At 34.9% G+C, this 25,093-nt stretch overlaps 1 protein-coding gene across 15 annotated transcripts in view; it reads right to left on the bottom strand.

Annotated features, from left to right (window-relative positions):
* R3HDM1 (R3H domain containing 1) overlaps nucleotides 1–25,093 on the bottom strand; it is a 141,455-nt gene that overhangs the window by 27,426 nt on the left and 88,936 nt on the right. For 6 of the 15 annotated variants that reach the window (XM_032479352.1, XM_032479351.1, XM_032479357.1 and 3 more), the window contains 9 exons: nucleotides 21,583–21,691; nucleotides 21,035–21,130; nucleotides 19,373–19,410; nucleotides 19,239–19,289; nucleotides 18,895–19,121; nucleotides 16,575–16,829; nucleotides 13,588–13,739; nucleotides 7,404–7,682; nucleotides 6,429–6,552 (listed from right to left, as the gene is read on the bottom strand). In XM_032479352.1, the coding sequence (XP_032335243.1) occupies nucleotides 6,429–6,552; nucleotides 7,404–7,682; nucleotides 13,588–13,739; nucleotides 16,575–16,829; nucleotides 18,895–19,121; nucleotides 19,239–19,289; nucleotides 19,373–19,410; nucleotides 21,035–21,130; nucleotides 21,583–21,691 (1,331 nt within the window). Of the gene's footprint in view, nucleotides 1–6,428; nucleotides 6,553–7,403; nucleotides 7,683–9,942; nucleotides 10,045–13,587; nucleotides 13,740–16,574; nucleotides 16,830–18,894; nucleotides 19,122–19,238; nucleotides 19,290–19,372; nucleotides 19,411–21,034; nucleotides 21,131–21,582; nucleotides 21,692–25,093 lie in introns of all 15 variants that reach the window. The other 9 variants (XM_032479360.1, XM_032479362.1, XM_032479366.1 and 6 more) reach the window with 8 other exon arrangements.

Below are 25,093 nucleotides of genomic sequence, written 5' to 3'. Positions count from 1 at the left end.
GTGAAAGATAAGAACCTTATTGTTTAGGCAAGACAAAATCATTAATAAAATAATTTATTAACAACATAAAATAAAGGACCATCTAATTACAGACACGCCTCACTTTATGCACACTTGCTTAATAAAATTTACAACTTAAAAACTGTTCAAGGTGCTTTAAACCTGTGTTTAAATATTCAGGCTGCAGTGCATCAATTGTTAATAGCACTTATTAGAGAAGTGGCACTGTGGTTCATTATCTAACTACTCAGACCCAAGGCATGGGAGAAAAATAGTTCTGCTAGTTTTAAAAGAATAGTTTGAAGACTGCTAAGTATGAGGGAAAAAAAAAAAATCCAATGATCTGGAAAAAAGGGAGAAGGCTGAAGATTAGGAAGTGTAAAGGAGATTCCTAGAGAATGAAAAGTACCACTACGTTTAAAAAATGCTACAAGAAGAGCATTTAGAGTAGTCTGACACTCAGTACACATCCCCAATTTGGCTACTACCTAAATTATCCTTTCTTCAATAAGATGTGTTTCAGTATATCAGAATTAAAAAAAAAATGCTTCCTGTGATGTATCTGGATTTAACCTGGGTTTAAGAGGAAAACAGGATATCTTTCATAGAAATCTGTGAATTCGTGTGGGAAAGCGTCTATTTCGTAAAGCAGGCAATGCCTATATAAGTGATACCAAACAAGAGAGTACACATCCAGATCTCAGCACAGGTGCAAATTTATTTAGCACTGACATTCTCCTTTGTTACAGGATTGCACTGTTGCAATATTATCCCATTTCTCCTAGCACTTTCAGAGGAAACCACAATCAGTTCTGCAAGCTGAGAGAACTGGGACAATATAAATTGATGGCTCAGGCACTTCCCTGGGGGGCTCCAAAGAATATTCTATTTTAAACTCTCTTTCACTTCAACAGAGAAGAGAGCAAGAAGGAAATACAGTGCTCAGCAGAAAAGTACTTCACAGGCTTTAATAGGCTACTTTTTTTTTCACACAGGTGGCCTGAACTAGCATTTGTGTTAAAGGAAAACATTCTTAATAATGTGGATTAGGCATAATCAGAAAGATAATAAAAGGAACTGAAGAAATGCTTTTCAGAATAGCCGTAAATCTAAGGTTATTTCATTTAACAGCATTATTAAATTTTTTCAAGATTGAATTTTTTTTTTTTTTGGATGAGCCGTTTTGCCAACTCTAAATTTAATTTTAACTAGGTATCTACAAGACAGTTTATATAACAACTGCTTCCAAATCATCAAAATCTGAAGTTTGTAATCTGGCTTGTCTTATGTCTGTGGCACTATTTTAGTGAGCAGGCAAGTTCAGCTAAGGATAGCCTGTTGGTGAGTATGGAAGAAGAGTACACAGTTGCCAGCACGCCTTCACTACTCTTTCTCCTCTATCACCCTCTGCTCTCCTACTTCTGCGCCTGAAATAAACAGAAATACAAACACAAGAAACAAATCTAATAAACACAGCCACACAGAGGTTATAGCTCACAGCTATTTAAATGACAGTCCTATGGAAGAGTGTACACAACTCGAGGAAAGCTATGGGTACTTACCAGATACATTTGGCTCCAGATTTCAGTGGCGGCAGGTTAATGGAGAAGGGAAAAGGGAAATAGGTAGATTTGTAGGTAATACACAAATGTTTGAGTCTGTGCTGGTCACACAATACTAAGAAATGCTAACAAATCAATGGAAAAAACAAGGATAGTCAGGGCCACCACCTAGTAATTTAAATACAAAATTCCTATTACTCGAGCCAAAAGTTGTCAGTAAAGAAGCTGACTTTGCACCTAGAGTCCCTATTTAACATAACGAAATCCTTTATCAGTATATTCCCCTCCTCTGCTCCTCCAACATGGCCCTTCCTTCCTTGCCTGCCTTATACACCTTTGTTACTTTTAGATTTGTGCCCCGCAATGCTGCCAGTACTCTGCACATCTTAACAGCCCGTTGAACATACAATGTACCTCCTAAGGCTGTGGTTCATCAGGACCCTATCTTGGTCTATTGGTAATAAAGCTTAGTCAGTTTGGAACCTCATGGTTCCAAGTTATTTGGAAAGCTAAGACTGAAGGTATCATGCATTGATAATCTTTCAATTTATCAGCCTGTTGCAAAACTAAAATGATAATTTAGTTTTACAGAGTCATTTTGCTTCCCACATGCATACGATATCACAGTTTGGAATAAAAATTAAACTACATCCCTAGTCAGAGCTCAGAGAGCTTCAAATGCTTTTAGGTGTCCTTAGGTCCATTTAATGGCATGAGTAATAATATTCCTAAGAAGTTACTTAGCAATAGGGAAAGAGACGTACTTGACTTTTGCTAGTAAGTTTAGCATGCTTAAGACATTAAAACTTTTAAGAAAAGCTCCAAACCAAACTGAATCTGTGATTTAGATCTGCTTTGGAAAAGAAATTAAAGCAATAGCTTTCACAAATTTTTAAAAGGTAAATTATACTAAGTCAAGATTGTTATTTAAATTCAAATCCCTATTTGAGTATGATGCATGATTAAAAGGCATTACAATTAATGGAAAATATAAGCAAATGTTAGTACTTTAATACAGCATTAAAAAAAGAAAGAAAGAAAGAAAGAAGAAAGCAGTGGAAATCTGAGTAAAAAGAAGCCAGGAAGCAGCTGAAAAAGAGACCGGTTCACTGTGAGAAATGTAAACCTCTCAGACAGTGCTACGGCCCCGAATCCAACAGCTCAGGAACAAGGCCAATTATTGCAAAATATTAAACATATATGGTGAAGCCGCAAACTTTTCAAAAGAGTCATAAGAATGAAAGCAGCTACATAGAAAACAGCCAGGCCTCATAAACCTAAAATCTTTGCTGTAATTACTACCTGCAGGAAAGGTTTCTTTATAGTATACCAAGCTCCTTATACGAGGTATGCTTTATGGTATTCAAGCTGTAACTTCTATGATAAAGGGTTAAGATAATAAAGCCTTATCTTATTACTGCAGCTGGCAAGTAACCAGATCTTTTGAAATCACTGCTTGGATGGGGCCAGTTCTTGACAGTAAGTCATTAAGCTACTGCAAATCAATCAATATCCCACCTTTCTGAACAAGAAAGGACTCACATAAGATAGACACACAGAATCATGGAATTTTACAGTACACAGAGGCTTCAACAGACAGTACAGGAAAACGTCCTTACTTTTTTTCTTGCAATTGAGTAAATTGAGGCTTTAAGTTATACATCTAATATTAGTTAAATACAAATAAAGGCTGCCAGGATTTGTTGTGTTTTATTTATTTATTTATTTTTTTTGACATTATACCATAGAGATGCCTTGTGTTGTCAGAATTTCTTGTTTCTGTTGACAGGGGCTGACTCAACCTTGTTTTAATAACCTTGGTAATTTCACATTCATAACAAAAGATTGGTATATTCATTTCCCAGTAAGAATGTTAGTACTGATTTCAATTCAGTTCCCACAATAGATGGGTTTATTGTCAAGGAGATCAATAGCTACCGCAGTCCTCTGGTGCACCCACAGATAGAAGACCAAAGGCATCTTATCCTTCAGATATTACCCCAATCTCCTTCTTGCCCCTAAAAAGGAAAATAACAGAAAATCCTATCTTTCTACTGCCTATATCCTATCTGGTCTAAGAATATTATTCAATTGGGTTTATTAATTTAGGGCAAAATTTCTTTAAATTCATATATAAACATTTAAAAATTATTTGTGCCTCCACGAAAAAAAATTGCTCTGAATCTATCAATGCTTTCATTATTTGGCTGAATAACCGATTTCATCCTTTTATGTAATAAGAGATAACAGTATGCTTTTTGACTGGATGTTATTTGACAAGAAAACAATGTAAGGGACATAATAAATTATTTCTAAATTTAATCAGGTAAGGATGGTGGTATGTAGGAAAATATAAGGAAAAAAATTTTTGATGAAATTCAGAAAATATGATGTTTACACACAAAAATGTAAATTACTGAGAAAGAAACTGCTATAAATCTGTAAAGAAAATGAGAAACAAAAAGCTGCCTTTTCCATTTTCCAGTGCACTTTTACTTTTCTTTTAGGAGACACACAAACATAAATTCACATTTCTTCTGTAAGCTTCTGTAGCTAACAACAAAAAAAGTCCTTAGATTATATAATCCTCCATCTCCAACTAATTCTATATAATTACGAACACAATACGTGGCACACGCACTACCAAACTTTTCTTTAAAGAAAAATTTTCTCTCATCAGCATAACAACATTTCTTTCTCTTTCAGATAAGGGTGCTTTGAGGATTTACCTCCCTTTTATTCTTCAACTGAATATCATGAAACTTAAGTTTGGGTTGACAGGATACTACATGAAATAATCGGAGGCACCAATTCTAGATATAAAGTGCTACATTATAGCAGACTCTTAAGAGTCAAACGCAGTGTCAAAAGCCATTCAGACACACGCACTTTTTGGTGCCTGTACTGTCTAGATACAGTCTGACTTACTGTGTCCTTTCTTCTCACCATAACCAGCACTAGGAAAAACCCCACAATTAAAACATCACTGATGATAAACATGCCATCTGTCACACAGATTTTTGGCCCTCAATTAAGGAGTGGCATTTTCAGCTGTTTTCCATTAAATGGGAAAATTTTTTGCAGAGAGGCAGCTGTACTGGTCCAACCTGTGATTAAAAGTTTTAATTTTGTAGACAGTTTGACAATGGAGAGGAGTAAAAATTTAGCCATTAAAAAGAACAAAATTAAGAAGCTCACACAAATACAGAACACAGGTTTCTTGCTTGCCTCGTTAATAGGGTGTACTATTGAACTAATAATTAGTTATGTGCAAGGTATATGAATGGGGAGAGTTAAAGTATATTTCTTTTATTTTTTAATCATCATAACATTAGCTGTAATCTGTATTGTAATTTTGGAAGAAAAAAATCATGACAATTGTGACACGAAAAGTCAGTCACTGAGGTACAGAAAACTTAGGAAATAATTTCTATTGGAATAAAACAACAATGTATTTAAATTAGTAAGCACTGTCATGACCAATGTTCCCAGGTATAAAAGACAGCTTTTGATGCCGTTCAAAATTACAGCATATACTAGTTTACATTATTTGAAGTGGACTGCATTACTAAACTTCAGGAAAACCTGAAACTAAAGGGAGTCACATTTAAGACAGAGAACAAATTCTAAGTTGGCCAAAATGACCAATGTATGTACTCAACATCCTTTGGAAGAACACTTGTCACATACAATACAGGGCTAGTAACATGACACAGGGAAAAACCTATATATTAAGTACAAGACAACTCCTAAGAGCAACAGACTTAGGACCCGGAAGTTCCCCTGCAGGGGTGTTAAGTAAGAGTCACATCCGGTAAAGGAAGCCGATGAGTCGCAATGATCACTGAAGACTGCACGAGTGAGAAGCAAGAACACTTCTCATCAGACCGCCCAGTGTAGATGCCTTTCTCCTGAAATCGCAGCACGCCTTACAAGTCCCACACAGCAGCAAGAGCAAGAAACTGCCTAAGTAGAGGTGGAGGGTGATGTGGCCTCAGCTTGTCATGGGGACATAACCTGAGCACCTTCAAATGGTGACAAGCAGCTAAAAAGGCTGCAAAGAAACCAGTAAAAATTCTACTTCAACATCTAGAGTTATATAAAGGCTGAAGAGAATACCTTATTAAACATCTGGGGCAGAAGTACACATCTAGGTAGGAAGCATAAAGAGAAATTAGTTCAGTAAAATTAGTGAGTTTTTTTTATACTGAGATCACAGTTGTTTTCATTGAATGCTTAAAGACAATTTGAAAGGGGCAAAAGAAAAATAATCTTTTCAGTTTTAATATATTTGACGTGACTAGGATTAGATTGACTGCATTTGCTTTAAAAACACCTTTCACTATACAACCAGCAAATTGAAAAACAAAACACAAAAAAGATGTGTGAGAACATTATTCCTTTTAAGGAAGTCTCTGCGGAGACTAAGACATCAAAATATCTTTACTAGGCTAGAGTTCTCAACCAAAGTTCGGTCATCCTGGTCCTTGCTTTCAGTTAGCTGTTCAGCAGGCATCTTAACTGGCCTTGCCTCTCTTTTTCGCTGTTTACCTTGGGTGGACTACCAAGCTGCAGAGAAGGCTTCAACTACAAAGGCAGTGAGTACCAGGAAGTCGCTCACCTGTACAATCTTCTCATTATGACTCCCAACCTTTAGCATATAAACCTGACAGTGTGGTATTTTCTGGCGGGTGCTAAGATCTGCCCACTCTTTTAATCTCACTGGTTTACACATTCACGTATGTGCACATATCTGAGATCCTTGACAGAGTGTGGCAGTATCTTAACAGCAAGACTGAAATGAAGCAGGATGAAAACCAGCAATACTCAAAGCTAAGAAGTGCTACTCTCGTGACTTCTACTCACCTGTCTGCTGTGCAGGCTGTGGCAGTGGTTGATTTAGATGTGAATTGTAATGGACAGAAGGGACTGGGCGATACTGAGGTTGGCTGGAATGGTAGTGGCCCGGAGCACAGTAACAGGCTGGCATCTAGGATAAGTATTGAGGGGGGAAAAAATCAATTTTACTTGCAATAGAATTTTTTTTTCTGCCAGGAACATCAGAGTATAATGAGTAGCAATTCCCTCCAATATCAATCATCCGAAAACTGATTTTCTTAGGTTTAAGTACACCTGAAAAAAACTTTAAAAATATCAAACATAGAGTATACATAACAAAAGACACCTACCAGTTTGCCTGCTGATCAGATTTAGTAGATTTTAATTTTTTTGCCCGCTTTGAGATTTTTCTCACTTTTACAAAACCAGATGCTACTGAAATAGCCTCAGGCTCACTCCAACATTCTTTGTTCTATATTCCACAGAAAAACTATTATCCTGTAGTTTCCATAAACGTTTTTAAACTTCTAGTGTGTGTGTGTTATGCATTACTTGTTGAGAATTTAAAAAATTTACATTTATGGTACTCTATATAACCTCATGCAACTTATTTTGCAATTAACATTATTTTTAAGACTCATTTTGGTTGAAACATGTACCACTAGAGCTCATTCAACTTAACTGCTGAACAGCAATCACCATATAAATAAGCCAGTTTATCCATTCCTACACTAATACACACTTGCGCTGGTTCCATTCTTTAATTTTTGCTGTATTTCTAATGCAAATTAAAATGCCAGTACAAATTTTACTTGTCAGTGTTACTTTAATAAAGCTGGAAAAAAATGCCAATAAGACTAGCTTGGGTTTAGTTTATACAAGCTTTGTTCACACGTTCTCACAAATTTTATCCATGCAAAATTAAAAATAAGCTCTCTAAAGTTAAAACCGATCTTAAATGGGAGGCTGCTATGGGAGAGGAGAGAGGAAAAAGCAATGCACCTGTGCAGAGGGCTGCTGAATGTACCCCTGCTGCTGGAGCACAGGCTGGCTGACAGGATGACCAGAGGCAGAATAGCCAGCGGTAGGGACTGGCTGCCCAGGTGGCAGGGGAGGTGGGGGTGGCGGCGGTGGTAGAGGGGCGGCTGTCATGATATAACCAGACTGCGGGGTCTGAAGAACAACAGTGGACTGGAACATGGTGGCATGAGGGTCAGAACCATCTGCAGATGGCTGGCGGGCAAGACTCATGTGGCTAAACTGAGACCCAAGGTTGTCCTGCTAAAAAAGCGAGAAGTGAGAAATCAATAAGCCTTTCATACATAGACCAAACTTATCAAAGAAAAATACCTCATATTTTAAGAAGAGTTGCAGTAGTATATATAATGAAAATCATGTATCTACAACAGACATGATTTAATAAAAGAATAGGTTCAAGAAAATTAGAACTCTAAGGCAGGAAGGTAGGAATATTACAATGCTGTCATTACAAATTACTTATAAAATGTATCTAATGGAAGTGTACAGCATGCAGAAAAGAGAAGGGTATAACAACATTTCACAATAAAAAAAAATGAAAAGACACTTATTTAAATGAAGATTAAAGGCACACTTTTATATTATACAATTAACATTTTCTGAAAAGACTTCAAAGACCAGGAGACTAGCAAGGCATGGTACTAATTACTCTTTACTTTTAATCACTGCCCTTCTTCCCAGAAGGCAAGATTCAGGTTCTAAGCATTTCTGTCTCTCTTTTACCATACCTAACAATCAAATATACTAATGGAAATGAAATAAAAAAAAGTAAAATCTACCCACCCTGATCTTCTTATTTCTCAAAAATAATTTGGCCATAAATTCTACTCTTCCCTAGTGTCTTTCTGTCTGTTCCTTAAGTCAGATGTTAGACAAATGTAATCCAAATGGCTGTTTCCTACCACTTTTGCTACTTAGAGAACAAGCAATGGCGCTCAGCCAACATAGGGTTAACGATTTATATGCCATTTGACAAATGTTTGTCTGACTCAACAGCATAAGGACCAGTTCTGACTAGACTGGATAATAGCACTGAAATGATAATAATGGGGTTAGAATGGGATTCTCTCACTCCCAAGGAGCCACAGACTGGCAAAACATTTATCAAATTTTGTTAAGAGGAAACATCTGAAAAAAAGTTACTTAAAAAATTGTGTTGGCAATTGATTTGTCAGAAGAAAGTTGACATGTCTGCATTTTCTACAGTCTGCTGGTTTTTGCAAAGTAAATTAAGGCTATGGAGAAGATAAGAGATTGAAAAAAGGAACCTGACTTTATGACTAAAAATACATGGCTTTACTCTTCCCAAATGATTGCTCTAACATTGTCAAACAGCCTATTCATGTTAATTCAATAAACAGTTTCAGAAGAGAAAACTATACGTAAATATACCTACTAGTTGTAATTATAAGGTAATATGGGCAAATACTTTAAAAAGCAATACCATAACTATATATTACCATCAGAGTCATCTTGGAAAAAATGTTATTTTCTTATTACAATAATCCGCCATTTTTCAAACCTTTTTTGAGGCTTTTATTTATTTATTTTTTTTAAAATGTTGCCAACCTTCTCAATGCTGGCAAAACTTCATTTTTTTCAGACTGGAAGTGCTTTTCAAAAATCACTTGGAGCTAAGGCTGGTAAACAAGGTTGTTGCCCCCAGCTCAAAACAAAACCACCCTTAACAAAACAAAAGTGTTTACTGATTTTAAGATATAGCTTATAACTTAACTTAGAATGCAATTTCAAAACGTTATGGCCATATAGCCAGAAAAATAAGAGCATCACTGGGAAAAAGTATATAGGTTGTTAAGCAGATTCATTTTAAGGGAAGGAAACTAACATTTATTGAATGCCTATTTCATGTTAGGCACTGTGCAGGACGTCTTTACACTGTGGTCTCATATGCTTAGTAACTACAGAAGGTCACATAGAGAACACAAGGCGGTGGTGTGTTGAGCTCTTACTGAAAGATGTAACTTGGGACACACTATAGAGTAAATGAGATACCATTATTTTGTAGTCACAGATTAAATAGCTAGAGATTTTCTTTGGAAATTTACTTAGGAGGGTGTCTTATGTAACTGGAGCTTCCAGTTACTACTGGTACCAAGTCTACTAAGTCTACCTGGGGCATCAAGGAAAGAACAGAAAGCTGCCACCCAAGCAAGGACTGCACAGAACTGCACCAACCTCAATGAGAATAGCGGCTATAACATTTTAGGACTAGAATAGTCAACTTGAAAATTATTTCATTATGAAAAAGCAGGAAAAGATTAGGCTTTATATAATCACTATAATAAGCCAATATAACAAATACTTTATGGAAGAGAATAAATTTTAAATTATTTCTAATACAGGTTAGAAATACTTTTTCAGTACACACACATCCCTGACTTTAGAAAATCACCAAAGAATGTATCACATTAGTCACAGTCACGAGGATTCATCACACATCCAGCCACAGAAATAACGCAGGAGGCGAAGAGAGATATAGTACCACGGAGTATTGCTGGGTGGGTGAGACTGGCAGGAGCGGGGGTGGGTAAGGGGCTGTAGAGTACTGAACAGGCTGTGAAGAGGACTGCAGAGGACGAATAGGCTAAGGAATAACAGGTTGGCAAACAATGTTAATGTCAGAATAAATGTCAGAAGAACTGCATAAAACGGAAAGTCATACTTTTTTGGCAACAGCTTAAACTACATTAATAAAGTCACCTTAAATACAACATTATAGGAAACAACAAAAACAATACTAAGCAAAGAAACTCTACATAGAAAAATTGAGAACATACATTTAAATTTAAAACAGGGTTAGAAAGGTAATTTTTCTTTTTATAAAAATATTTAGTAGATTCACTGCAACAGTTAATTTGGATATTTCAAATCCAATTATCTAAGCAAGATAACTTAACTCTGGGTTAAGTTAGTAAAAGCAAAATCATTTAATCTTACTCCCTGGTGTGATGAAGGGGTTGCTTTGTTCAGCTATATAACACTAAGTAATAAAAGAAAAATTTCATTCATCCTTTTCAGACAGTGTAAGTTATACAGTATCTATGCCAAGTATCCTTTCTATTTGATACGGCATGATTAGATAACCCTTTAGGGACTAACGTGACTAAATTTAGCAATTTTTAAAGAAAAATATACTGTGAGCACCATTAAGAATAATGGCCTTGAGGGGAGGGTATAGCTCAGTGGCAGAGCACATGCTTAGCATGCATGAGGTCCAGGGTTCAAGCCCCAGTACTGCCATCAAATAAATAAATAAATAAACCGAATAACCCCTCCCCCCAAAAGGCCTAAAGAAAACACACACATACATATAAGCACATGCATATGCATACAAACAGATCTCTTCTGTATAAGGAAGATAAACACATTTTTCTTCTAACTAAAAAATTTTATGGAGAGAATATCAGTTGCTGAGGAACTACACTTGGCCTTTGAGCAACTCAGCATTTGGGGTGCCGATCCTCTGCACAGTCAAAAATCTGTGTATAGCTTATGGTCAGCCCCGTATCTGTAGTTCCTCCATTCCTGTGATTCCATGCCACGGTTTCAACCATCACAGATGTATTTAGTGAAAAAAATCTGTGTGTAAGTGGACCTCTACAGTTCAAACCTGTGTTGTTCAAGGGTCCACTACAGTTACCTGAAAAAAAAATTTTTTTTCACTAACGAAATACTCCTGCATTTCAGGGGAAAAAAAAAAAATATATATATATATATATATAAGTTTCACTTTTGCCAAGGGCACTCAAAAAACAGGTGTTTAAAAAAATGAAAAAAGTTTCAATCATTTCTAAATCTTAGGGAATACAGCTGGCCATCTACAGGTTAACGCTGGCATTTAGTCTCACAATCTTACTGGACTACAGTTTATTACAAAGGGGTAATATACATGTTGGTTTAATGACTATCATAATCCACTTTATAGGTGGCAATAAGGTTAAGGGAAATTAAGTACCCTGTATACAGAACCCAAGTAATTTAATGAAAACTCCCATTTTTGGTTAAAATGTATATACATGAATCTCCTTCTGGACAATATTTCCAAAGAATATATTTTAAAAATGCAAAATTAAATAAAATTACTTGGGAAATAATCTAAATAAAGATAAATTCTTATGACTAAGATGTATAATGATGCGTTGCCTTTCTACCATAAAATCAATACAATAATTTCTAAAAAAACAGAGAAAGGCTTAGATTAGTTTAGAATTCCACACACACACAAAAAACCCTAGAGTTAAAGGACTAAAAAAAGTAAAAGCTGAAAGATCTACAGAGTAGCCATCGGTTCCTCACTAACCTGCTGACTAGAAATTAGCAGGCTTCCCAACGGAAGACAGCACACACCACACTGAAAGAGGTGCAGCAGCTTGAGAACTGCCAAGTACACGCTATTCGATGTGTTATTAAGTCAGACAAGCATTAAGACATAACTTTCTTCCAGACAACCTGACCTACTATGTAAGTGTCAGATGAGACAAAAGCTTCAGTCTGCTGGGGAATAAAAGGAAGCAGAGTACCATGAGCACTGAGGGTATGAATTAATGTCTGCCAGCGTGTCAAGAGGTAATAAGAAAAATGTGGGCTAGAAGACTGGCTGATCAAAGTGAAATTCTGACACCACTTAGAAAAGAAAAAGGCTTAACATTTCCTTTCTCCTACTTAAATTGTAACTGGCTGCAAAACAACACCCACTTAAAGTGACTGGTTTCAAGAATGCAGTCCATCTGAAGGCTTTGGAAATCACAGCATTATTTTGTTTGGCTGTTTGAAATTTCATACATGGATTATCTCAGTGTGAAAAAGATAGTTACTGAATATCATTTGTTCATCAGTTCTCTATTTCTGTATTTGATGATGAATTACCAGAAAACACTTGAAACAACGCCAGGAAAACCAGCCATTGCGTTTAATGCACACCCTAAGATTTCAAATTATAGTCTATTAAGACATCATTTCTAAAGTTAGCTGCCTACACCTTCATTTGGATTGTCTCTTAAAACTGTACCAGAGAAAACTATTTCTAACTCTGAAATATGTAACCATAGATAAGTCCTTAGATTTTTTTGAAGCTGCCAGACTAACCTTATTTCCACTGCACTAAATCAAATGAAATCAGCCCTATAAAGTTCCTGGTGAAACATACAGCACTGCAAAGATGATTACATGATAGCAAATTAAAGAGAAAAACTTCATGACCAAGTTGAATGAAACCAAGGCAGAGAAAGCCTGGGAGGGAGCTGATGTAGCCTAATATGTACCTGAGTATAGGTAATCAAATGAGGCTGGGAACTGGGTATGGGAATCTATGGGAACAGTTTTAGCAGTTTTAGGCAATTTCCTCTACATATATGAATTCATTTGTACAGTCTTAGAAGTGCATGAAAAACCTAGAAGTCCTACTTTTGAGAAGTTGCCTTGCCTACTTCTCAAGTTGCCTACTAGGAGTCTTAATTGTCAGAACAACAATTATTTTCATGAGTTCAAAAATATCTGATATCTTTATCAAACTGCTCATACATTTTTCACCCCTGCAGTACAAATAATATAATCTGTGAACAAAACTAGTGAAATGTCTCCAGTTCAAGTTTATCACTACACTCCTTTCACAGAAAATTACTCTGCATGTTCTCACCAGTGGAATATTTAGATCATCTTCCAGGGACAAAGAGGTATAAATAACTGTACACATTTTTTTTTTGATATATTACCCAAACTTTCAAAGATAGAATGAAAGTAGGAGTGTACACTGGTACAAGTAAATTCAGCAAGAATGTATAACACAACTCATTTTGCTCACTGGGATAATGAACAATCTTAGTTTTTCATTTTTTTTTCTCTTTTCTCTTGTCTATCTCTTGCTATTGTGAAATAGGGATAAAATACTCACCACACAGGCTCATGAGATAAAAATTTCCCTTCTTTCCAATATACATTCTGTATTCATTAGCAGAAAAGCCCTTGAAGTTAACCTCTCCTCTACGAGTACTGAGTGGGACATCACTGGTGGAGAATATTAAAGTTCTAAAAGATACTTACTTGGGCTATCTCAATTATAATTAGTGAACTTAGTCCCAAATATGCAAAGCAGGTGAACTTAGCATTATGTAATCGTGGATATGTGCACCTGTGAGAAAATGTGATTAGCTGCTTGTTGTTGAGGTGGTGGGGGTGGCAGAGGTGGCTGTGGAGGTCCAGGCACTTGGGTTCTAACTGGTGGTTGAGTCATAGGAGGATTATACACAACTGGACTCCCATCTGGGTTTATGAAGGGCTGACCTGAAAAATTTAAAAAGGAAGAAAAAACTAATTTACAACGGAGACTGAAAATAGGTCATCCGACAGAAACTTACAACACATTTTCAATTCTTATTCACAATTCCAAAAGCCTCAAGTTTCTGAAGACCAAAAGCTTTTCTTAGAAGAAGTCTGACCTTACATGAGGCTATTAATAATCTTTGTATTTCCCATTTAGAGTAAATATTCAAAAGTTTTGCTGCAGTGTTTTACTATGGAGGGCAAGCTTTAGATCCTGTTTAAGTTATTTTATAATACCCAGTACACAGTGTTTTTCTGAAAAACTCAATTCTGAAGCACTTCTTGCTCAAGGGATTAAGTTACAGGATTGTGTTCCTGTAGTGATAGAACACATTTCAGTTTTAAGAGAAAAAACAAAAAAACAACTTGACTTTGGGATGCTGAAAATTTCTCACTTAGAGCCTGTTAAGTGGTGGGAAATATCTAATTTATAGGTCACACTGCATATATTTAACTAGTAAGACTAAAACTTGGTGAAAATTAAAATGGTTGATAACTTCAAATTTCAAATTGTGGACTTGATGGCAGTGTCCTTATTTTATAACTTCTAATATGTTAAAAGTTGAAAATAATTTTTAAAATTCTAAACATTTTTCTAAAATAGTTTCTTTTTATTCATTGTATCCAGCTTTATTCATAGGTAAGAAAGAAAACAAGAGATAACTTTAATATTGATTCTGAGGCTTACTCTTACTGGTTACCAATTATTGGAGGAATATTTTATGTAACTAAGTAAAATAAATTTTAATCACTTTCTCTACACAAACATTTTAAACAACTTTTTTTTTATTATACAAAGTAATATTTTTATTGTGGGAAAATAAACAACAAATACAGTTTAAAATGAAAATAAATTCCTCATAACTTTATAGTTAACAACTTGGATACCTTCTTCTAGAATTTTTTTTTCAATGTACATAGAAACAGATTCAAAGATTAGTATTTTTCCTTACTACACAGTGAATTAAAAAAAAAAAAAAAAGGACTATGTGGAATAAAGTGATCATTGACTATGATACTCATTTAGGATGAATAAAAATAAAGTAAACTAAATACAAAATAAGAGAAAGTTGACTGAATAATAGTGTCAAATTGCCTTTAAAACATCTTTCCTTTCATGGAAAAACCACTCTCTCTTTTTTTTAAAAATAAACTTGTACCATAGAATAAAGTAACAATTGGGAAAGAAGAATACACTGTTTCATCGCTATTAAGTGGGAAAAGCTCTCCAAAGTCAAATTATTTTCATCAGTTAGTTTCCTGATAATTTATGTGATGGTTAAAAGTTAAGTAAAAGCAAATCATGCTGGGTATTTGTTGATTGTTAAATAATTCTGGGGAAAAAAATAGTAGAGAAGACTTGAGTGAAAGCATGTTTTAAAGTAACTTAAGGACTATGAAAAAGTTAGACATGTTGTCACTCTGTTCACAAAAAGCAAAGAGATCACTTTTGGACTAACTTAAAATTAAGTATACAATTCAATACCAGGTTGATTAGTTACTTTATCATTTCATACTCAACTGAATCTTCATGTTACCAAAAAGCTATTAAGTAATATGTTTTGAATGAAAAATAGAAAATACTAAAATATTATGTCATGTTATATCCTGTTCTAGGAAAACAGGAAGTTTAGTAATATAATAGACTTGAAGGATTAGAAGTGTTATAAAGCAAAAACTGAATTTCTGAAGAGTCAGATTCATGCTAATTAAATTCTTACAATAGAAACAAAAGTTTAAGTACTTTATTTAAAAAAGAGATGCAAATAAAATCTGAAGGTAACGAGTCCCAAGCCATGGTTTTTTTTTTCCCCCTCTTTTGTTTTTTTTACAACAAACAAAAGGAAAGTTTCAGGAACACTCAGAGACCCTGACATTCTTGCCTTATTTTCCTTGTCCAACTACTACCAGGCTGATATGACTACAACAGCTAAATTTTATGTGAATATTTAAGAAAGGTATCAAATGATTTAAGGTTGTTCTCATTATCTTAACATAATGGGCTATGTTATTTTGATTAGAGACCCAGATGACCCGTGACTTACAAAAAATTTTTATTTTCAATAAGTCATTTTTGCAAATATACAGAATGAAAAGTATTATGACTGCAGTTTCTTAATCTGAGGTTCAGTTTCCTTATTTGTAAATACAGATTTCACCTACCTAAGAGGGTTGTTATAAATAATGTATTTAAAGCACCTAATACATTACATGACACATAGTAAATGCTCAATAAATACAAATTACTATCTAATTGCAAAGAATAAGTGTTATTAATATTAATTCATAAGGACTACCTATTTTCTTTCACTAATAACAACATGTTCTTTAGCTTTTCTTCAGTAGAATTACCATATTCATAAGGAATTATCATGTTCACAAGGACAATTACTTATAGGTTCTTCCCACTGCATTACATAACAAGAGCTATTAACATTTTCCTTCATGAGATGCATATTCTTTTCCTCAGGATCAAATTATTTTATCAAATAAAGCTCCTTCAAAGGTGGTTGTCCCATTTTTGGGGAATGAATCATTTTTTAATTATTTAACCTGAAAGATGATGTCATGGATGTCACACAGTGAAAAATACTGATATAAATTTCTGATATAAATGTCTTTTAACATTCTCTAGCATAAAGTGTTTTTATTGAAGTTCTAGGGAAAATGCTAATCACTCAGGAAAAATAAAAAGTTGACAAGGCACATAAGATAATACATTTAATATGTACTCTTTCATTTCCAGATAACTCCTGATATCGAAACTGAAATAAACACCTTTTTCTGGATACCAACCTGTTTGTGGGTTGATCAGAATACTGCCAGGTGGTATGCCTGCCGCTTCCAAGGGAAGCAAAAAGAAGCTAGTGCTAGGAGATGCGACTTGCCCATTTAGGCCACCATCAAAGGAAAGAGAACTATGAGTGCTGACAGTTGGATAGACGACAGGTGCGCCATGAGAAGACTGGCTGAGAGCTGTACCTGGAAGAGGCTGCTGGATGTGAGAGAGAGAGCCCGTAGATGACCCTACACTACCAGAAGACTCAGAACCTAGGGGAGGAGTAATGAAAAATAGGGATTTTTTTTAAACCTCATATAAAAACGCAGGTTTTAAATACGTAACAATAAAATTCACATTGCATAACATGCAGTTAACACACAAAAGCATCAGCTATTTTTCATTTACTGTACAATTTTGCTTCCCCTCCCCACCAAGAACAAGTTTAATAGAGCAAAACTGATCACATAAGTTGTCAGAGGAGTCAGAGCCAAAGCATGCAACTTAAGAAAGTCTGCAATAACATCAGCACAGACAGCCACAAAAACCACATTACTCACATTCCCAAAAGGACAAAGTTATGTACATTTTTACCTTTTAGATTAACACCTAGGAATATACAGATTATAATTTTCCCCCAGGACTAAGAACTTAGCACAGCCAAATGCCCAAAACCTCATATCAGAAACCCCTCATCTATAAGAACACAGAAAGATTAAGAGTAGTGTAGAAATAACAAAAATGATAAATTCTCTATGAAGAGAAATAACTATCAAGTTTCATTGCAGACTTCCATTTTCAGCTCAAACTCATAAAACCAACTTTCAATTTTTATCATAGCAAGGGACAAAGATAGTATAAAAATATTCCAAGTACTTACTGGCTTAAAATTTATTTCTCACTGTACTTAATAAAGTAATTTGATAATTTATTTTTAATTGTTTATATGCCTCCAGTCTACTTAATTTTCTGTTACACAGAGACTGAAGAAGTCACTGATTTTCAGTATAATGGCTAAAAGATAATGAGACAATGGAAGAAAGGAAAAGATTTTGATGTTGTAAATAGTTAATTAGATTTTGAATAACAAAATTGATTCTGCGACGGACAATTAATTTTTAATGAAAGAAATGAACAAATATGACACACTATACAGATTGCCTCTGAAGGATAACTTCTATTTTAAGTTGTGCCAAAGTGACTATTTGTAAGAACTATATGAAAAATAATTTTTCCTAATAAAAGAAATTAAATATTTCTTTTCATCTCTGAAGATGATACAGATTATAAATAGAACACGTTCTTAAAATGTTTTAATTTGGTTGTATTACCAAATGGCTTTCTCATGACACATGAGTAGTTTTTTCCTGTTACGATGACTAAGAGGTCATTTATCAAGTAAGTGCATATTTGGTACATATGCATATTTCTTATATTCATATAATTTATCTGTCTTTAGCAACATAGCAATATTCTATCATATACACTAACACATTTTAAATATCTACATTATAAGTCAAAAAGGTGACAAGTGTAATTCACAAACCTTAGCAATTTAAAGCACTGAATTCACAGATATTTAAAAAATACTGTCACCTTCAAATTTACATCTCTCCCTTCATTGTTCTTTGTATAAAACCATGTTTAGGCTTTACCCAAAAAGGATAAAGAGAGCCATTTCTGCTAATTTTCATACTTATTTTGGGATAAAAATAAAGATGTGAGAGGATCCTAAAAGAGATGTGAGCTTTAGTACTAAAGCCAGTTAGTGACAGTGAAAACAGAAAATGCTATGAGCCCAAATGTTATGTCACCTAAAAGCAAAGAAGCTAGGAGAATAAGAATGTTACTGAAATTTCTACTTGTTCATATTAATTATGTTGAAATATTTTCCCTCAGTTTTTAAAATCCTCAAAAACTTCACAGCAATTTTATCCATTTTTGAATGGCAAGTGAAGAACTTTATCATGAAAATGCAATCAATGTTAACCAATCCTAGGTGAGAAACCATTTCTTCCAGCTATAACCAAGCAATGAAGAATTTCCAATCACTTCTGGGCACTCAAACAAGAGATGACCAGCCTGATGTAAGTTTATGTTGCAGTAGAGAATTCTTATTTTAACTGATGTTTATAAATCTCTCTTGCACGGAGAATAAATCCTAATGTCAATAAACATGTTACCTCAAGTATTCTGGAGGTGCTCAATGTACTCCTGGTAGGAATCTTCTATTTTAGGATAATTACAGAAGCCACATGATTTAAAAAAAAAAAAGAGCTAAGACAACATGAGGGAAACTAATGTTCTGACTGCACAGTTCTACACAGATATTTATACCTGTTTTTGAAAGCCTGCCTACGCTTTTGCTGCTTCCAGAACTATCACCTCTTGTCAGAACTGAAATTCCACTGAAGCTGCTGGCTTTGGTTACAGCGGGCTTGAAGTTTCGGAGAGAGCTGTCTGAATCTGTGCTGCTCCAAGGTCGGGGGTCAGAGTACTTCAGCTCATTTTCAGTGCTGCTTTGATGGCTATTTGTTGATCGCCCTGAAGCATCTTTATTAACTCTGTAATTTAGAAATAAAACTTTGAAAATCTAACAGAGACAAAAGGGGAAACAATAAAGGAAAAAAATGCTTTAAATTTTCAATACTGTGTACTGCATGAAAACATGCTTCCAATACCTAAATATCTGGCGCCTCTGCTGGGTGCTACTAGCATCCTCGTCTTGGAGTCTGTTGGCATTTTAATGAAACATTTTTATTTTTATTAGCGTCAGTAAGACACTTACCAAAATAAATGTTAAAAAGTCCCTCACCTTTTGTCAATAATATAATTCTCTTGGGAACACAGGGACTAGAAAGAAAGAACAGAAATAAAAAGTTAAGCATTTGTCAAATAATGTCATCTGTAAACCAATGATGACAGCAAAAATCATGTGTAATAATATTTCAAAAGTAGTACCCCCCTGAGAAAAAAATCAAACATGGTGATAAGGTATACAAATAAATGATAGTGAAATTTTTTTTGGCTTGGAGACACTATCTTACTTTTAAAAGATATACATTTTGAAGCCATTCATGTTTGTACAAATTGTCTGAGAAACTCAAATATTCTCCCCAACTAGTGAACTCATTTTCATTACTGTATATTTAAGGTATACACCAGTGTAGATTCCCCTTCATTCACTCAACAAACATTTTGATAACCTGTGCTTTGGCAGCGGCTGTAGCCATGAACAATCAGCTATGCCTCAACGCAGCTTCCAGCCAAACTCCTCTGGGGCTATGAACCTAACTCAGGCGACCATCATTTTTGCTTGTATCAACGGTCTTCTAACTAGTTTTCCAGCTACCAGTTGCACTCCTTTCATCCAATTTAAACAGCAGACGCCACAGCAATCTCTCTAAACCAACAATCTGCTCATGCCTCTTCCCTCCTTAATAGCTCCTTGATATTCCAGCACAGGGGTCAGCAAACTATAGCTAGCTACCTGTTTTTATAAATAAAGATTCAGTGAAACACAGCCATGTTCGTTCATTTATTATCTATGGCTGCTTTCATATTAACAAGGCAGATTTGAGTTGTTGCAATAAAGCCTGTGTGGCTTGAAAAGCCTAAAATACTCATTATTTGTCCATTTATAGAAAAAGTTTGCTGACCCCTGCTGTATAAAAAGCCCAACTACCTAAACTCGCTTTCAGGGGCAAGTTGTCTGTTTTCTGCTTATTTCTCCAACTGAAATGGCCCTCATTTCCTCTCACCCAGGCTACAATCCAGCTACTCTGGATCTTTCAATTCCCCATGTGTCACGTTTTCCTTTATCACTGGGCTCCTGCGGATGCTGACCCTCGACAAGGAACACTTCACTCCTTCAGGTAACTTCTTGTCAGCTGACTCTCTCCCTCACTCCTCCATTCTAGTTTGTGGTGCTTCTGTGCCATGTCCCATAGTCCCTGGTGCTTCTCTGCTGTGTTCCCTATTTTACCTTCACTTCTCTATACAAATCATACACCATGCTGTCATTATCCGAATACGCATCGAGGGTGGAGACCTCATTCATCTTACAAACTGAGAGAGAAATACATCTAGGTTAGGCTCTGAATTCAGAAGACCTGGGCTGAAATCCAAACCGTCACTTTTAAGTTATATGATATTTGTCTATCTTACTTAGTGAGCCTCCTGGAGCCTCAGTTTCCTAACCTGTAAAGTAAAAGCAGTGATAGCATCTCCTGTATATAGGGTTGTTTGGGAGATAAATTATTGCAAGTGTCCATGGATATGATCAATAAGATTTGTTGAATATTATAAACATAAATAGTTAACACGAACAAGACAGACTGTAATATTTCTAAAAGGGGACTTTATATGTAATGAAAATGGTTAAAAGTAAATGTAATCAATAGATGAAAGGAGTGAGCCCCTACAATGCAATTAGCATACATTTAAACACAAAGAACTAATCTAAGTCAGCACATACATCTTGGGAAAAAATTCGGTCTCTAGCTCTCTGGTATTCTTCTTCTCTTTCTTCTATAGATTTGCTTCTTCTATCATCTTTCAAACGTATTCTCATCTAAAGAAAAGAGCACAGTTAATTTTTGGAAAAATGACCTGCTAGTATAAATCCAGCACCTCTAAAAATGCTCTAATTGGATAGGTGCCAAGATGGCGGAGTATAGGGACTCACAGCTCACCCTCTCTCACAAACACACCAAGAATTGTATCTACGAACCCCTGAATTGCACAAAACACCTACTGAACTCTGGCAGAGTGTCTCTCACTTCAAAATACAGGAGGATTCTCACAAAATCTGATAAACAAGTTCACACTGTTTAGCACAGTGAACTGTATTCAATATCTTGTAGTAACTTATGGTGAAAATAATATGAAAACGAATATATGTATGTTCCTATATGACTGAAGCATCATGTTGTACACCAGAAACTGACACAACATTGTAAACTGACTATACTTTAATAAAAATAGATATTAAAGAAAAAAAATGCTCTAATTGTGCTAGGTTACCTGGTTATCATCTTTGTCAAAGCTAGAGTTATCTCTCTTGAGGATATATCGTTTCTGAAAGTCTTCACCTTTATCATCCTTAATATGTTCATTAAATTTCTGGTCAGGTCTAAAAAGAAAAAAAAAAAAACCAAAAAACCCAAGGGAACAAAAAAGATAATACATAATGTTTACAGAAAAGTTAAATACAACATTTTATGAAAAGTGATAATATTACCACTCACTATTACCATTACTAGATACTTATGTTATCGCATTTACTCCTCACAATAATCTTATGAGAAAATATCATCTATCCCATGTCATGGCTGAAAGGCTATGAAACATAGTGTGGGCTCTGGAATTTCACTGCTTGGGTTCAAATACTCAGCTTCAACACTTAGTTGCTTCAGGGACTTGCACAAGTTACCTATTAACCTTTCTTTTCCCAAGTTTCCTCATTTGTAAATGGGAATTATAGTGAACCTACTTCACAGTTGGTCTGAGGATGAAGTGAATTAATAGATGAACAGCACTTAAAACAGCAAACACTCAGCAGAAGTTTGTTACTGTTACAAATATTACCAAGAAAACTGAGGTTCACATGATTAAACCAACTGTCCAAGGTCGAAGGGCAAGTACATGACTGAGCCATAGAGGGAGCCCTAGGATGTATGGCTCAAAGCCTGTAAATCCTCTTTGCACTGCCTCCTCTAAATCTAAGAAACAATTCCGAAAGAAAGAGAAGTACAGCACTGTATCTTACGTTACACTCCCACAGCACGTGGCTTGGTGTTAGATAGTCAAATATTTTGTGGCTGAATTTACTAAAACTTAAGAGAACTACTTCAAAATGCAACCAAGATACCAAGAATTACAGCAGGGTGTCTCTTAGTTTTACATTAATTGAAATAGGTTAAAAAGACAAGTTCTTTTTTGAAGGTTCACATTGTGACGTAAAGTAATATTAAGAACTCTTAATAAATTTTATGGCTGATTGGTCTTTCCTCTGTGGAAATGTTGCAAGTTCTACTGAGATCCAAAAGACAGACATAAGGTTGATATCCTTGGAAAATTATAATTATATAATATTTCACTTTCTAAAATACACTCTCAGCTTCAACAAATTAATTCAACACTCTTGAGACTTAATACCATCCTATTATAAAACTGGAATTACTCTTTTGAAATATGTGACATATAAAAAATATATTTAGTGGCAATAAAATCTAAGTGAATCCCTAAGCAATTTTTTTACATAGTTTCAAAACATATTGTATAGTCATAGAATATATTATGAATACCATAAATAAATTTCTAAATCAAATAAATCTGGTAATGACAGTTTCAGTAAACTTTACCAGATATTTCACTATATAATCAAGTAATACTTCTGAATATTTGTTTTAACCTAGTGAATTTTTAATAAAGTACTGTATCTGCCACCTGTTAAATGATGCAAGAGATTAAAAAATGAAAATTATCCAAATAATAGAAACCTCCACTTTAAAATATATTTAGATAACTGAAACAGAGCAATCTCCACACAAAGCTATATACACAACTACAGAGAAAAATAAAAACAGTAATAACAATTTTATGACCAAACTGATGAGAAAAAGACTGCTTTCTTTAGGAGTTTGAAAGATTATCTATTTGGTTCTGACAATGGCAGTATGTTGTTATCTGACACGCGATTGCCCCTTTTAGTTATAATGACTGTTTTTGTAGCTGTTCAAAGTCACATTTTTCTTATTCATGGAGTTTATACTTCGGTGAGAGATTGTAATTCCAAAGTGAACTATAAGATTTAACCAAGGGCCTGGCAACTTTTCTAAGAGCAGCTGGATTCGCACACCAAATAGCATTAGCAGGCATTTCAGCTAACCTTAAGACTGTCTTACCTCTGTCTTTTATTGATGCCTGAATTTACTGCCCTGCAATCGCCAACTTCCCGCTCCAATGAGACACCCCAGTGGACACCGGGTTGTTGACATCCACAACACCACTGGTTCAAGGCTGGAGCGGGTAATCTGCCTATGAGGAAAAGGTAAGTTTGTTTTTATTCAATATGGAGCAGATCTCTAAGGTTTTCTGATTTACATTCTTCTTCATATTTCAGAAGATACAAAATAACAATACAGTGTAACTTCAATGATCTGAAATGCCCTGTTATAATTACGCTATTGATTCATTCTTCTTTAAGTACACCACAAACATGTGTGTTTAGCTGAACTTCTGATTCCCTGGATAAAGAGAACCCTGACATCATTCGTAGCATTCAAATAACTGAGGTTACACTGTATTGAAAACCTTAGAGAATCACCAGTCGAAATGTTAGTCAAAATGCCTGCTAATGGGCATGGGCATGTGCATGGGTATCCAGCAGCTCTGAGTAATGTTGAAAGGTACTGGTTAAATGAAGTCAAGTTATATCCACCTTCAGTCCAGCTTATAACTTATGGTTACCATTCTACTCTAGCCATGATATAACTAGTTGGGAAAAGACTAAAAGATGAAAATATTTTAAAAAGACTAATAAGATAAGCAGAGGAAAATTAAATCAGATTCATATTTGCAGGTAAAATTTAATCCATAAAGAAATATGGGATCCTTCTCAAAGACATCGGTCTTCATTAATTTAATTTTAGTTGTAGTAACAATCATGTAAAAATACTAGCTTCCACCAATATATCTACAGCTGACAAAATACTACTTGAAATGTTAGAGGACCAACTTAGTTCAGGCAAACAATATGGCAGCTACAAGGGTAAAGGCCATTATAACAGAAGGGACATAAGTGAATTAAATATAACCATGCAAACTGAATGGTTCATAATAGACAGAACCTTGAGAAAAGTCTAGCTTCAAGAAAGGAAGAAAAATAATGAACTGAAAAGCATTATCTATGCTATCTGAAACTGACTGCTGTTCATGACCATAGATTCATTGCTGCCACATATGAAATATAGAACATTCTTCTGATATGTAGATCATCACAAAGTATAATTTTAGCTGAAATCAACTACTGCTCTAGGATTAGCTTTTACAAATAGGCAAAAGCGGTGTCATGAATACATTACAATTTTAGGTGCTTCTGCACTGGGACTTTGCTCGCAAATATCAGCACATTGTCTCCTTCACCATACTATAAAGCTATCACCGTTTAAAGTAAATGACCCCTCTTAACTCTTTATAATATTTTCCTCAGTAAATTATATATAGCCTAGAAGGGGGACACAACATTATGGATAAGACTGGATTAACCAATAGTCCCACCTTCTTGAGATTTGTGAAGAAAAAAGTAAAAACAGAGGTGGAAAAGATAGTAAACTGACAGAAAATGAATTAAATGTAAGGGTGTTAAAATTCACTTTTTTCTTTTAAATTTGCCTGTGGTTGGCCATAGCTATCTAAATTATATTAATTTAAAAAATCTCTAAGAGGATGGTTATCAAACATCACTGATATTATGACCTTTGAGGGTTTTTTGCTTTTGTTTTTAAAAACCAGTCCTCAATTCATCTGTCTT

The sequence above is a fragment of the Camelus ferus genome, chromosome 5, assembly GCF_009834535.1.
Source record: "Camelus ferus isolate YT-003-E chromosome 5, BCGSAC_Cfer_1.0, whole genome shotgun sequence".
In the NCBI taxonomy this organism is placed as follows: domain Eukaryota; kingdom Metazoa; phylum Chordata; class Mammalia; order Artiodactyla; family Camelidae; genus Camelus; species Camelus ferus.
The sequence above is the reverse complement of the archived record's forward strand: the minus strand, read 5'-3'. Positions and strand labels throughout refer to the sequence as shown.